General features: G+C 40.0%; 3 protein-coding genes across 3 annotated transcripts; all 3 read right to left on the bottom strand.

The window, feature by feature from the left end:
* Positions 1-2,938, bottom strand: LOC127139043 (uncharacterized). The gene is made up of 3 exons (XM_051065461.1): positions 2,568-2,938; positions 1,242-1,365; positions 1-488 (listed from the first exon to the last, which is right to left on the bottom strand). The coding sequence occupies exons 1-3, from the start codon at positions 2,691-2,693 to the stop codon at positions 22-24; spliced, it is 717 nt and encodes a 238-aa protein (XP_050921418.1). The 5' UTR covers positions 2,694-2,938; the 3' UTR covers positions 1-21.
* On the bottom strand, positions 2,866-6,732 carry LOC127138977 (putative uncharacterized protein ENSP00000383407). Its single transcript, XM_051065515.1, has 6 exons — positions 6,588-6,732; positions 4,868-5,035; positions 4,437-4,483; positions 3,433-3,473; positions 3,029-3,112; positions 2,866-2,876 (listed from the first exon to the last, which is right to left on the bottom strand). The coding sequence occupies exons 1-6, from the start codon at positions 6,609-6,611 to the stop codon at positions 2,866-2,868; spliced, it is 375 nt and encodes a 124-aa protein (XP_050921472.1). The 5' UTR covers positions 6,612-6,732.
* Positions 6,733-9,713: 2,981 nt separating this feature from the next.
* Positions 9,714-10,933, bottom strand: ly6d (lymphocyte antigen 6 family member D). The gene is made up of 3 exons (XM_018698859.2): positions 10,769-10,933; positions 10,399-10,494; positions 9,714-10,258 (listed from the first exon to the last, which is right to left on the bottom strand). Exons 1-3 carry the CDS (start codon positions 10,818-10,820, stop codon positions 10,173-10,175), a joined length of 234 nt encoding a protein of 77 aa, XP_018554375.1. The 5' UTR covers positions 10,821-10,933; the 3' UTR covers positions 9,714-10,172.
* Positions 10,934-14,103: the final 3,170 nt, after the last annotated feature.

The following is a 14,103-nucleotide window of genomic DNA, read 5'->3' as shown; positions in this document are numbered from 1 at the left end:
ATACAAAGTGAGACCACATACTCAAGCACCTAGAACTATACGTGTTAAAAAAAACAACCATAAACTCACATTTGGCTCTGAGAGATCCACATCAGTGATGGACCGTGGCACCTTTGGGGGAATCTGGGGTTTACAGTCCTGTTTCAAGCTGTCATCCTGCTGCTGTCTTTCCTCCCACTCCTTCCCATTAGGTGCAGTGAAGTCATGGGAGTACACGCGATACTCTGTGAGCGGCCTGCGACAGGTGTGCTGGATGGTGCCCCAGGCAGGGCTGCTCTCACCTGGGTTGCTCCACCGCTGGTGGTAGGTGTGGGTCGGCGTTGCACCACCAGGTAGGCTGGCCATGTCCATGCAGCGGCCCGGGGTTGTGTTCTCCTGTGCAGGAAGGGTGGAGGACTTGCCTAGGTAGGGCCTCCTGTCTGATCTGTATGGTACGTCCAGATAGTGGGGTCCCATGGGTGGGCTCATAGCAGTGGGTGGGGAGTGGACTGAGGGAGAAGGCAGAGTGGAGGAAATTCAATGAAAAGTGATATTTGTTAATTTTCTGTAGAAGCGAAAGATGTTGACACAGGTTGCTTCAATTTAACTGGAACCAGATCTATGAAGCTCAGTAGCGTGCAGAGTGATTCATGCTTTTGCAAAAGCTCTCCCCATTGATTGGCATAACACCACCACAAAACTATTCATGCAGTCAGTTTAGTCTCTCTAAGTGTTTACTTGACAACAGACCAATAAAAATAAAAATAAAGTGGGTAGAAATTCTGTACTGGAAAAAATTGTTGTTGTTTTAAATGAGGCAGACAGTCAGTTAGACCGTTTTAGATGTTGAAGCAGCAATGGAAAGAGAGGAGGAAATATGAAGATGGCCAAACAGACCAGTCTTGTGTTTTGCGGTGTCCCCTTTGCCTGTGTAACCTTTATGTGTAGTTTGAACAGATGCTTGTTTGCTACAAAGCAGCCGTCTGTGCACCTTCAGTGTAGGACACCACAGGCACCTACACTGAAGGTGTTGCAACACTTAAAAGCAGAAGTATAATTCAAAATCTATCAGAGCAAAGAAGTCACGAACTTGAATTGCTACATTCTGACAAATAGTGCATGAGCCTGTTCTGCTATTGTAAGCACAAGTCTAGTTTAGTCATAGTTTGATCATAGAGTCATTTAGATGCTAGGATTGTCATGAGAGGAAACTGGAATGTAGGGAGACAGTATCCTTATCTTTTTGTGGAAAGCTGTCTTACCTGAGGAGCTGTGATTCTTCTTGGACCCCTCTTTCCCACTCTTTCCCCCTGGTTTCTTTGCAGTCTTTTGGCTTCGTTTGACAGCTGGTTTAGACTCTGTTGCCACTCCATTGACATGGACACTCTGTTAAGATGCAAAACACATCCCATGTAAATACTCTTCCCAAATCTGTAAAATGTGACACCTCTTCTTCTGATTTGTCAATACAAGCCAATACAAGCCAATACAGCCACTCCTGTTCCCCTCAGGATGAATTAAAACTTCAGTAATCTCCTCACTTTCCATCTAGCTCCATCATCAGGTCAAAACCTTTTTTTTCTCTTGTCCAGTACATTGGTTTATGACCTTTGGTTTATTTTTGGTGGTGATTTATGAAAAAAAGGGGTAGATTCAGTATCTTCTACCAAATCCCATTTGGGTCGCTGGTCTTTTTAGCAGCACAGCCACATGGAGGCACTGAAAACGGCTGCTGATCCAGTACTGGCAGGCTCTGTTTTGTTTGCTTCTCACTATGAAGGGCATTAGTTAGAATGGGCACTGGGTGACCTGGCATCAGGCCTCTAAACCCTCACCATCCCAAACACACGCGCACACGCACACACACACACACACACACACACACACACACACACACACACACACACACACACACACACACACACACACAGCCCTTCCTCTTCTTGTTTTCACATCTCTCTCTGCCATGTGGCCCAGAGATTACTCAGAGAGCAGAACCCCTCTTTGGACCATCTGCACTGTATTAAAACCCAATCAGCATTTGCTCTCTGGATGTCACAAGCAGGTGGCAGCTTGAAACTCCAAAAATGGTTTGGTGTGCCATGTGACCACGATGACTGTCACACTTCTGGTGCCGCAACAGGTTCATGTTAATGCTGCTCCAACATCAGGTCGGCACAGATGTGTCAGTCTGAGATGGACGGTCGTTTTATTTAGTGTTGTATTAAACAACAGCAGTGCATGATGTTCTAACACATGTCACATTTATTACAACAGAGAGGACAACACGAGCTCAACACCAGGTCCGTGCTCGAACACTCACTCTGTCTTTATGGTTGCTGTTTGGCCGGTCAGGTCATAGCCACTGACCTATAAACCAAACGTAACAAGCTGTTCCTCTTGGTTTTAAATATATTTTTTGATACCTGCACCACAATATACCAAAAAAGTGCCAAAAGCATTTAAAATATTTCAGTCTGAATGTAACGTAACATTGCTTAAGTTTTAAAGCATTCCACCATATTTGCCTAAAGATTTCTTATTGAGTGAGGTTTTTGATAAGTGAAAGTGCAGTGAAAGTTTTTAACCTGGCTCGAGGGCGGTTTCTCCTTTTTCTTTGTGCCAGAATGATGAGTTCCTTTCCCTCCTTTGGTTTCTGTTCTGTGTTTAGTCTTCCTCATCTCTAGAGGGCACAAGAAATTACAGTATCTCATCAGGGTAGTGAAACAGTGGGAAAACCAAAAGAAAAATCAGAACCAAACCAACGAAAGTTTACTGTACTCAGGAAGCTGGGTTTAGTTATGTGTTCCTGTAATCCAAACTCCTGAGCACTGTAGCTTGCCAGAGTTGTGTGATTTGCTGCTTTGTATTGAAATTCACATTTGATCATTGCTGCCCTGTGTAACATCATTAAATACCCAACTGCTCAGGGAGCAATCTTGGTGGTGAATCAGTTGAAAACCCCCGGTCCGTGTCTTTGGACGTCATGCTGAGAATCCAAATGAACGTCAGTATATAGATGAGCTTAACCTATTTATTTCCTTTTTACCTTCATTGTGATTATTGGTGATGTGGACTAAATCTTCTCGGCTCCTGGCGGCCTGCCAAACCGCAGTATTACAGCCCGGGTTATCTGCAGTGGTAGGAGACAAATCATACACTGAGGATTTTGAGGGAAATGTCAGGGTGAATGGAGGCCACAGAGACACATCAGACTGCATGGAATCGTTTTAGAAGTCATGGACATGCAGCCTGGTAAGTTATTGGAAGTTTTAATCTAAATAATAGACAGCAATATTTTCCTAGATGCTTACAAAAGGTGGTTTGTTTCTTTGTAGTCCTGTGAGTGTCTTGGTCAAACACACTTAAACAATAATGAAGACAGTGGCTTTCTTGCTCTGATCAAATCTCTTTGAACTCGCTCTCTTTTAATTGCACATCAATTGTACTCACCCAGTGTTTCATTATCTGATGCAGATTTGGATATATGTGTTCTGAAATTAAAATGAACAGAGATATAAGATTACATGTTTGCCTTTAACTTGCATTTGACTAGTCTAACTACACAACACAAAAACCACACTCATACCATGCTTTTCTGTAATGTACAGACACTGCATGCACCACACAAAATATGATGAAGAGACTTGGTAAAATCACCAACCACAGAGCACACAAACCACAGATGTTGGTAAAAGCTAAAATGGTATGAGAAAATAAACTCATATTGCAAGATTCAGTCTAGACCACACTGTGACCATAAGTCGAGTTTCTTTCAAAGGAAACCCAGGGGAGTAAAGGTGTCAAAGCTACTGGAGACTCTAAGTAGGTGGGCCTTGAATCCTCTTAGTCTAACTAGCCCAAAGCCATAATCTGCCTTCTGCTGGCCGCAGAGCCCTTCTTCTTAAAAAAACATTCACTACCAGTAAAACTGAACTATACATATATAAAGCCTTTTTTTCCAATTGTTTCTAATGTGCTGTCAATCCCTCTTCAAAGAGCAAAGAATTATATTGAACAGACAAAACAGACAGACATGAGCTAAAGATGAGGTTGAGGAGAGGAGCACTGCTGAAGAGCCTGTCTGCTCTGCTGCAGGAAGGATTTACAGTATTAACCCTCAGAGGAAATAAACACAGAGCCTTTCAAGCCATATTATTACTCTATGGAAAAGCCCTTTCACTTGCAGGGCAGCTTCTGCTCCGGTTTGCACGCACATCCAACAAAAAGAAACCGAAAGAAGGTTACGGTACACAGCACACACGCACAAGCCTGCCCAGGAGGATTACATTGTTTTTAATACAATGTCATTGTCTGATCCCAGCAGAATGACATTAATAATATAGGAATAAGTTAGAAATATATAAAATGCATGTGTCTTAGAGCTGAAAACAATGTATTTTGTTCCACCTAATACAATGTAAGCATGTTTGTGTCTTATTCCCAGGTGAACTCACCTTCTTTTCTTTTTATGAGAGTTGGTTCTGTGCGGCTGAGGCATCTCCTGAAGGAAAACCAAAGCATTCAGTCAAATGTGAGTGTAACCCTCTCTATCACATTCAAATAGATTTGATAAATCATTGTTTTCTCATTAAGGACATTAATATACATGACAAGCTTAATTTACAAATAGTGAAGTCTGGCTTCAGCTCCAGCTGTTAACTGGCTCTGTTCATCATTTCATAATCAGCTTTATGTTATAGGTACAATCTGCTCAGTGGGAGTCCACAAGTCCCAGTTTCACAGAGAAGTGACCCCATGCAATCTGGTCATGATTGTTTTAACGTGGCTCCACTGGTCACGATCTGTGCAACATGCATGTATATGGACATGCTTGGGTGCGAACATGTGTGATGTTCTGGTAACTCCGAATGTGTCCCTCGCTCACCATGGATATAGATCTTCCTGAGCCTCGCCACTTTGTGTTGTTATCCAGCAGGACTGCTGGGCTGCAGGAGCGGCTGCAGGAGCGGCTGGATGAGCGGCTGGGGATGGGCTGCGGTGGGCGGTCAGTGGAGCTCTGCACCGCCTCGTACAGGCTGTCCATAGACCCCTCCTGATGCCATGTGGACGGACAGACACACTTTGTCAATTTGGAAGCAGGTGTGATTTATGAATGGATTCAATCTGCGCTTGTGGATTAAGCCTGATGAGTACATGTGATGAAGCACATGGTGTGAACATATCAAGCAGGTTTTATAGGTAACACACTTGTCCACGATGAGGAAATTTCATGCTGTAGTCAGTGTTTAGTCAAAACTCACACCTACATTTCAGGAGTTAAGAGAAAAAATCCTCCACTACTGTAAGCACGTACATCAATTTAAAGTTTAAACAATGGTTAATCCCAGAGCCTAAACTCATGAAATGCACAACACATCCCACGTAAACCTTCAATTCATAGTAAAAAGACGCAAAGCATAGAAGTTAGAGTTATGAGGATTTGATATGACAGCAGGGATATGCTGCTAATGCTGCGCTAAAGCTCTTTTAAATTTGCTTGTCAACCATGGATGTAGAGGAGGATTGAAAGTCCTCAGAACAGATCTCAGTGTGGATTAAAATTCATTCAGCTTGTTTAGATTCCTTCTAGGAACGCATAAACATTTTCTCTCTATGACATCTCATCTGTGCGCTGGACAGATTTTTAGTGGCAAAGATTTTTAGTTTGAAATGATCATCAGTCTATGCAATCAGCCTTTTTAGGTTTGAATTCTCATAATTTGTTCATGTTGTTCTCATTTAAATTATCTGACTGAAACAAAAAGATCTAACAAACAGAATTATTCACATTTCTACACACTTTGTACATTCCAGTGTCCATGAAGATTTTAGATATTTACACTTATTTGTGCTTTTAATTGTTGTAATACATTGTCATCAGAACTTTGTCTTTAACCATGGTGTCAAATGATTACTTAAACCAAACTACATGTATTTAAAATATTTGTTTTATACCTTATGAATGAGTTTGTGTACATGCAAGAAATCATTGTACACGTGAGCAATGGAGAGGACAGTCCGTGCAACCATAGGTCAAGCTTCTGTTTACTGCAGCGAGACGTTAGTTAATCATCCTGATTATTGGTCAACATCCCCAACATCTGTCCAAAGACGAGCCTCTGTATGCATGCCCTTGTGCCCACATGTAGCACAACAGCTGTAGCAGCATCTGAGGAACCATGTGTGTGTGGTGCATGTGCGTATGTGCGTGCCTGCCATTGTTCTCATAACTGTTTCCCCCTTTCTTATCAATACTTTCTCAGTGCTTTCCCCTACCGATTGTGCAAAAGCAACAACTAAATATCAGGAAGTTATTCCTAACGATTAACAGTCAGTGGGTTAATGATCTAACTACAAACAAGAAATAACAGTAGGAGTCTCACTAGAGTTACAGTCATCTGTGTTTGGGATCATGCTTAGCTTATTCAGAGGCATAGTAAAAGAAAAACCTTGTGTATTCTCTATAGTTTCACACACAGCATGTTATGATTTACAGAAACATCATGAATTCCTTGTGAACAAGCTCACATTTGTACAGAGCTAAATTCTACTACTCATGCACAGCTTGTTAAGTACAGGTACAGAAAGCAAAGTGTGTTTCCTACCAGTGAAAAGCAGAAAAGGTTCATGCTGGCTGAGATTTCTCCTGTTCGTTTGGGTGCGTCTGATGGAGGTGAAACAGCGAGCTGAGTGACAGCCAGAGACTGAGAGAGAGAGAGAGAGAGACACAACAGCTCAGTGTGAGCCCAGCCCGGGTCGCCTGCTGTCTTCTCAGATTAATACCACAGTGAAATCCCTCCACTAATCCAATAGATGGACCACCATTACTCTACCAGCTAAAACAGAACTCACTCTTGACAACAAGCCCACCATTGGCCATCAGTGGTGCAACAGATTGTCTTTGTTTTGAATCTTTTTTTTTCCAGGGAAGCTTTGTCCAGCAGCCATGTTGTTTTTTTAACCAATGCTCAGGAGTGAAAGACGTATTATCTCTACTTATTATATAATTTACTTAAGAATTATAAGTAAAATGCATCATAAGTTAAAATTGATGTTATAAAAAAAAAACAACATTTTACTGTTATAGCTAATGGAACTAGTTTTAACTACAGTCAGGTAGTTTATATCTGTGGTTCCCAGCCTAGGGGCCATGCCCCTCTAAAGGGTCACAAAATAAATCTGACAATCATGAGATGATTAATGGGGTACAAAGGAAGAAAAAAGAAAAGCTCTTTGTATTTAGAGGTGTAATAATAATAACATATATAATAATAATTTTATATATATATATATATATATATATATATATATATGTGTGTGTGTGTGTGTGTGTGTGTGTGTGTGTGTGTGTGTGTGTGTTGGTGTAAATAATAAAGTAACCAGTGATTATATCTGTCAAATAGAACAAACACATCACACTAATTCTCGCATTCTCAGCCACAGCTCCTTCCTGTGTGGGCAGCTGATGTGTGTGGTATTTCTCCCTATGCTCTGAATGTGTTTTTATGTAACTAGTGGCTTCTTCAGAAATCACAACAATTTCTCTGAATGATGGAAAGTTTATGGTTTGGGGCAAGTCACCCAAAAATAGTCTTCATTTTGTCAGTCTGTGTATCATTTGGACAAATTCCAATTACAACGTACGTGTGTGTGTGTGTGTGTGTATTAACCAGTAACACCTTAAGTGTGAAGGTTGTGGTCTGATAATCATCTACTGCTGCTATAATGTACAGAAGAAACAGATGGAGAGATTAACATTTATGACCTATTTTTTCATGCTAACGTGACAGACATCATGATTTGCTTTACGTGTGACAATGAAAAGTATTTTGAATCCATCCTGTTCATTCAGCTTAGTCAGTTCATTGTTGTATTCTGTGTTATGTGTTTGTGTTTGAGTGACAGGAAACATATTTTCGATTTTAAATGAAACACAAGTGCTAGAAATATTGTAGGCTTACAAATGTGTGAATGAATCATAGAAACAGTTTGCCACTGACTTCAGCACACTTGGTCTCTTTAAAGCTGTTGAGCAATTACTCAGCATCTACGTACTTCCTCTTTAGTCAGTATTTAATTGTGCATCATTCTTAGATCCATGTACATGACAGTAACAGGGTGTGACAGCCATCCTTTACCTGAGAACAGGGTAGAGTGAGTGAATGCTGCCAGGCAAGATGCCCACACCAACCACAGGCATAAACGACAACTTTGTGTGTGACTCTTGAGTGGATGCTGTGTGTGTTTGTTTTGTTGTTTACAGTCAAGAAGGCACAGTGATGAAAATTTGATTAAATTAAGACTTTTGCAGCCCCACAGCATCAGGTCAAACGAGGCCATCACAGCCCCATGTGGGATATTTGTCTGTTTCTATGCAGACTAAACAAACATTTTCTTTTTTTTTTCTTTGCATGTATAAATTGACACAAAACTGGGACCATGTGTAGCCTTCTGAATTGTGCCCACTAGCAATCCATCCTGGCACTTTAAGCAGGATTTGTACTCTGTACAAACTGCATGTCAGACAGTGGGGCAGCAAAGCCCCCCCCCTCCATAGTTCTCCGACATCAAATGACTTGTCTGTATCAAAAAAAACTTTCCAAAACCAGTGTTCTGACATTAGCATGCATGTCACACTGTGATTGATGAGCTAGGTGCCGAGGTGAGAGAGGAGCTTGGCATTGTACTTCTCACTCTAGCCCTCTTTTTTCATTTGTTACACAACTATTTAATGTGAACACACAAGAGTAACACTGTGAATGTATTCCTAGAGAGACTCCAATATACTCCAGTATCCCTGTTTTTAAATGATATCTCATCTCCCCCCTCTCTATCACAACCAGCTTTTCATTCCACTTCCCAGTGTGGCTGTTCAGAACAACTCTTAACACAGTGGATTTCTGATGTGGTCCAACAGCACATCCTTAGAACTAATACTGACACCCCATAAACCCGCCCTTGGACTCTTATTTGGGTTGACAGAAATTGGCCTACAAATCTACTATTTCTTAGCCTGACTGGTCCAAATGTCTATCACAAATTAATTTACCGCTGTGGGCATATTGGCTGGAATACTAAATGTATTCTATCCCCTAATGAATAAAATTTGTTATAGTTATGTTTACAGTTGCGGTAAAGCCATGAGGCTGAACAAATGTGTTTTTTCTTCCTTCCAAAATATTTGCAGAGCAGATTTTTTGAATATTTTAAAACCTGCATTGCTACATTTCTGTGTGTGTTACTGGTAATGACTGTCAGTTAGCGGAATAGCATGACCGCAAGTCACATTCACGCTTTGATACCAGCATGTCCTCTAAACTAAACAGCCAAATATATCACTTGTCCCTACCTGCAGATACAACCCAACCTGTTTCAGTGGGAGTCATACTGGGCCTCCATCATCATGGCAACAATAATAAACATGTTGACAGTCATGGATAAATGCAGACGTTGATGCTCTACATACAGCGTCACCAGAATTCCCCCTTTGCTCCTATCATAATTACTACGGACATTCTCAGACATTATTCTGTACCACCACTAATGGACAAAAACATTCAATGGGACCTTTAAAGTTAGTGACTTTCATAAGGGAGCATATGGATGAATTTAACCCCACCCAAATAATACCCAAAATGATCTCATACAGTCTCATACATACTGTCAGCACATGTTCCCTATCTGTGGGCCATCTTTTTAACCTGTAACAAAAGACAACTGAAACAACATGATGAGATCAATCAAAGATTTATTTTAGCATGAAACTGCTCTATAAAAAGAGTCCAACTTTACATACAGCAGTGACAGACAGCGACCCACATAGCAGTAGGCTGTTGCAGTGACCCACTAAGAAGGGATTAAGTGTGTGTTTAAGTGTGTGTGTGTATGTGTGTGTACATATGTGTGGTGGCTCTGCTTTCAGCACTAGTTCATTAAATAAAATTGTGGCTGTGTGTTGTGCAGTTTAAGAAGGCTGTAGGACAAGCAATGAGACTAAAGAATAAAGTCAAAGCTCAAAATTTTTGATTTCAATCAGACTCTTCAAATAAAAGCAGGACAAATCAGAGATAGGACTGCAACATTTAAATTACAACCAACGAATCATCTTTCATCATTTTCAGATTTATGACGTTCATTTTTCCATGCTAGTGCAATTAATCAGGCAGTTAAATCGAAAGTCGAGTGATGCCTCAGGACTCGCACAGATCCGACTCACAGCAGGTTGTGAAATCGTCTGCAACACAAATCTCCTCACAAGTTCGAGAAATGTCATCACCTATTGACGAACAAATATAACAGTTACAAACAAATACAAAATAGCTGCAAAAACAAATATATGGTGTGGAATAAACACACATGTTAAAACACAGACACAAGAGAAAACAAAGTGATTGCAACACAATGAGCACTACGCACCTCTTGAATAGGTTTTGCAGTACTGAGCTGTGTCCTGGCAGACTGTCTCTACCTTGCAGTTTTCACCTTGACAGGTGTAGCAGCTGAGTGTCAGCACTGATGAAAACACAAAATCCATCAAAAACAGACCCATGGTTTTGGCCTGTCACTGGTAACATTATAATGTTATACAGGTAACATCAATATTTAATGCAAATATTGTATATTTTTTCAATAATGTTTTCGAGGAAACAGTGCCTGTCTACAGGTGCAACACATTAGTGATCAAATCAAATGGTTCATGATTCTTATGTAAGTATTTTTCCCTGATTTTGAGCTTTGCTGTGATAAACATCATGCAATAATTCAATATAAAGAAAAGTTCCCTCACCCTGAGTGCTACACAGCAGCACGAGCAGCAGTGTAAGAAGCAGGATCTTCATGTTGTCGGATCGTATGTGGATAAACCTCTTGCACTGGCACTTTTATACTGGCACATACACTGCATACCAAACTAGAATTGAGTCGTGCACTTCCTTGTGTAAGATATTCCAGTAAGTGTACTTTCCTTTCAGACCTACTGTCCCTGAGAAAAGACAAAACCTCAGTGAACAAAGAGTAATTTAATCTGCTTTATACTTTTGGGAATGAATGAGGTCTTGGGTTACAGTTTGCAGGAGGTTGTTTTAACCCTGTCCTGTGGGTAATTAATGATGTTGTTGTGTGTAACATGAATTTCTGAGACTAGATTCACAAGCACTGAACAAGATTCTATCGTTTTACTTTCAGATCATGTTATATGATAATTGACAGACTTGTCCGTTTGCATGTTTTGGCTCCACAGAAGTGCTCAAAGCCTCATTCTGGTCTGGCACATCCAACCAGTGTGACAACATACCTCCCACAACAGGACAATAATATCTTATTATTATTATTGTTTCCCAGCCTACAGTGACCTATTTTGATATTTTTATGAGGACATTTTGAGAAACTGGACTGTCACTGTGCTAGTGCCAGCCTGCTCAGTGCAGACAGCCTAAAAAACAACTGGAAATGTTGCCCTTTTTGTAAAATGGGTTGATGACTAAAACAAATGACTAAATGTTGCTTTGTAAAGAAGAAGCATACCTGTGTTATTTAATAAACAAGGCTTAGAGTCCATAGCCATGTTAGTGGCTTAATTAGACTTAGGGAGAGCTGTGCTTTAAAGTCAACTGTAGAGTTCTGCTATATTAAAAAGTAATATAAAGCCTTGTATGTATCATAGGCTGCTGCACAAAGTTTGACCCAAAGCTATGTTAGCTGCCACTAGCATAACACACCTGGTTCTCCAACCAAACTGTCAGCTGATGAGTTGCATAATGTAGCTGCCAGGTTTTGACTAGGAAGAAGGATGGTGAGTAGGTGGAGTAAAAGAGAAGATATCTCTTGGTTTGCTGCCTTCATTTTCATCAAATCTTCATGTGCACCTTATCAAATTTTTACCATCACTGTTATATCAAGTTTTGATCACTGTGTTTCCTTAACATTATCAAGCCTGTCACTAAATTGGTAGGACTGATCTCCAGTCAGATCTAGTGTAAAAGTGCCTATATTATACTCTATATTCATTCAAATGTGTTACAGTAACTCAAATGTATGTGTATCCATTAAGAAATACAATCGTAAAACCTTGATATAACTAACTGAAATAAGATTTAGACTGTGAATATTTCCTTTAAAAGTGTGTTCTGCAGGTTGTTGTATTCAATCAGTAACACAGGTGTCCTCAATCTTATAATCAGTCAGTCAGTGTTTAAAAGGAGAAAAGTTCTCATGTGATACCAAACTCAACCCAGTCACACCAGATGTCGCTTTCTGAATGAAACTGGGCTCCATGGAAACAGACCATGCTTTCTAAAGCTCTCAGAAAAAAGAAAACCGTCCTCATGTTGAGGCTGCTTTGCTGTATCTAGCTCAGGGTGATTTGAATCTTTGCAGGAAACATTCAAATCAGAAGATTATCAACTCATTCTGCAGTAAAACATACTGCCCACTGCCTGACAACTCTGTCTCAGTTGCAGGTTGTGGCTCCTCCAACAGGATAATGACCCACAATATACACTGAAAAGCAGCCACATATGGATGAGAGGAACACACTGGCCCTCTGCTGGGAGTTCTGATCTTAACTCAACTGAACATCTTTGGAAAGAGCTGAAACACACAGGTGAGAGAGGTCATCCATCAAAAGTGAGAGACCTGGAGCAGTTTGCATAGAGGAGAGTTAGAAACTACCAGCTGAGAAGTGTAGACGTCTCATCAAGAGCTACGAAAAGGGGTGAGTTACAAATCCTTTTATTTTTAGGCTCCATGTGTTTATATTTGTTCATACCATTTTCAGTTGTTGTATTATTTGAAATAATATGTTACCCTGAAAACCAAAAGTTATGTATCTTTTCCATTAAATATTGAATAGAGAAGTTGACAGTAGTAATTAGTAGTAATAAATAGTAACTTATTTCAGAGAAATATTTTAGACCGTATCTAAATTATCTAATCATCTAAACACTTATTATCACTTCAGTGATTATAAGTGACGCTTTTATATGAACCAACTAATATTGAGATAAGCTGTTTGTTAGCCTGTGCAGACACTTCTAGCTGTAAATTAGTGTTGTTGATCATGACTGGAGTATGAAGTTGTCTTTTAGTGACATCTGTAGGCAACAATGGGGACATGCAACAGGATGTGTGCAAGAGGATTACTTTCTTTTTTTCAGTTCAGCCTGTTTTCAGTGGTGCAAGCCTTAATGGAATCCAGTGGTGTGTACTGTTAAGATGTTGTTTGTCAGCAAATATCAATTAGGACCATTAACAAGAAATCACATCAATGACGTCTAAGCTGCTTTTGGTGCCATCTGTGCTTTTGTTGAAAAGTCACACTCACTAGCAGCCACAACTGTGAATCATTTGAAAAGACTGCCTGGAAGACACACTTAAAAATACAATAAAGCTTTCCAGAAACAATGTCCCTCTTATTCTGGATGATCCACAGAACTGTCTGTCAGCAGAACAATTTCTTTTAAGAGAAAATGGTTCCAGTAAAAACTGCTCACAGCGAGTTCTGTGGGCTTTTCACAGTATTCACATTTCAGCCTGCTTTTGTAGTGTATTTTTTCACTGTGGTTTCCTTTTATGAACAAACTTGGTTCACTTTATTGTGCTGAGGTGACAAACTGTTATTGCCACACCCATATACTCATGGGTAAAAACATGACAATAAAAGTTATGAGTTAAGTGAAACAAAGTTATCTTAAAGGTGGACCAGGTTTAAAATAAGCTAAGGGAGGTAACTGAGCTGAGGAGATAACTGTTTACTTGGTTACATAACCCCCTCTTTCCAAAGCAGAAAAAATATTTAACAAAGAACCAGTTCTACTTGTTCTTGACGTTTTTTTTTTTTTTTTTCCCCCAGGGGGTGCCTGTATCGTCACTGGATATTTTCTTCTTACTGAGAGGCATTTAAAATGTCCTCAAGGAAAATAAATGGTTTCAAAGGCCAGAGAAGGATGAAGTATATCATGATGAAAAATTACCTATAGGTCCAGTCTAAGGAGTATTTTGATCTATATCAGTTTCAGATGTTACAACTACTGATTTCATCAAGCTAGCTGTAAAAAAAAACATAGTCTTCATATGGATTGCTAATATTATAATAAACAAAGAAGTCATGATACAGTATGCCAC

Source organism: Lates calcarifer, linkage group LG21, assembly GCF_001640805.2.
Source record: "Lates calcarifer isolate ASB-BC8 linkage group LG21, TLL_Latcal_v3, whole genome shotgun sequence".
Lineage (NCBI taxonomy): Eukaryota > Metazoa > Chordata > Actinopteri > Centropomidae > Lates > Lates calcarifer.
The sequence above is the reverse complement of the archived record's forward strand: the minus strand, read 5'-3'. Positions and strand labels throughout refer to the sequence as shown.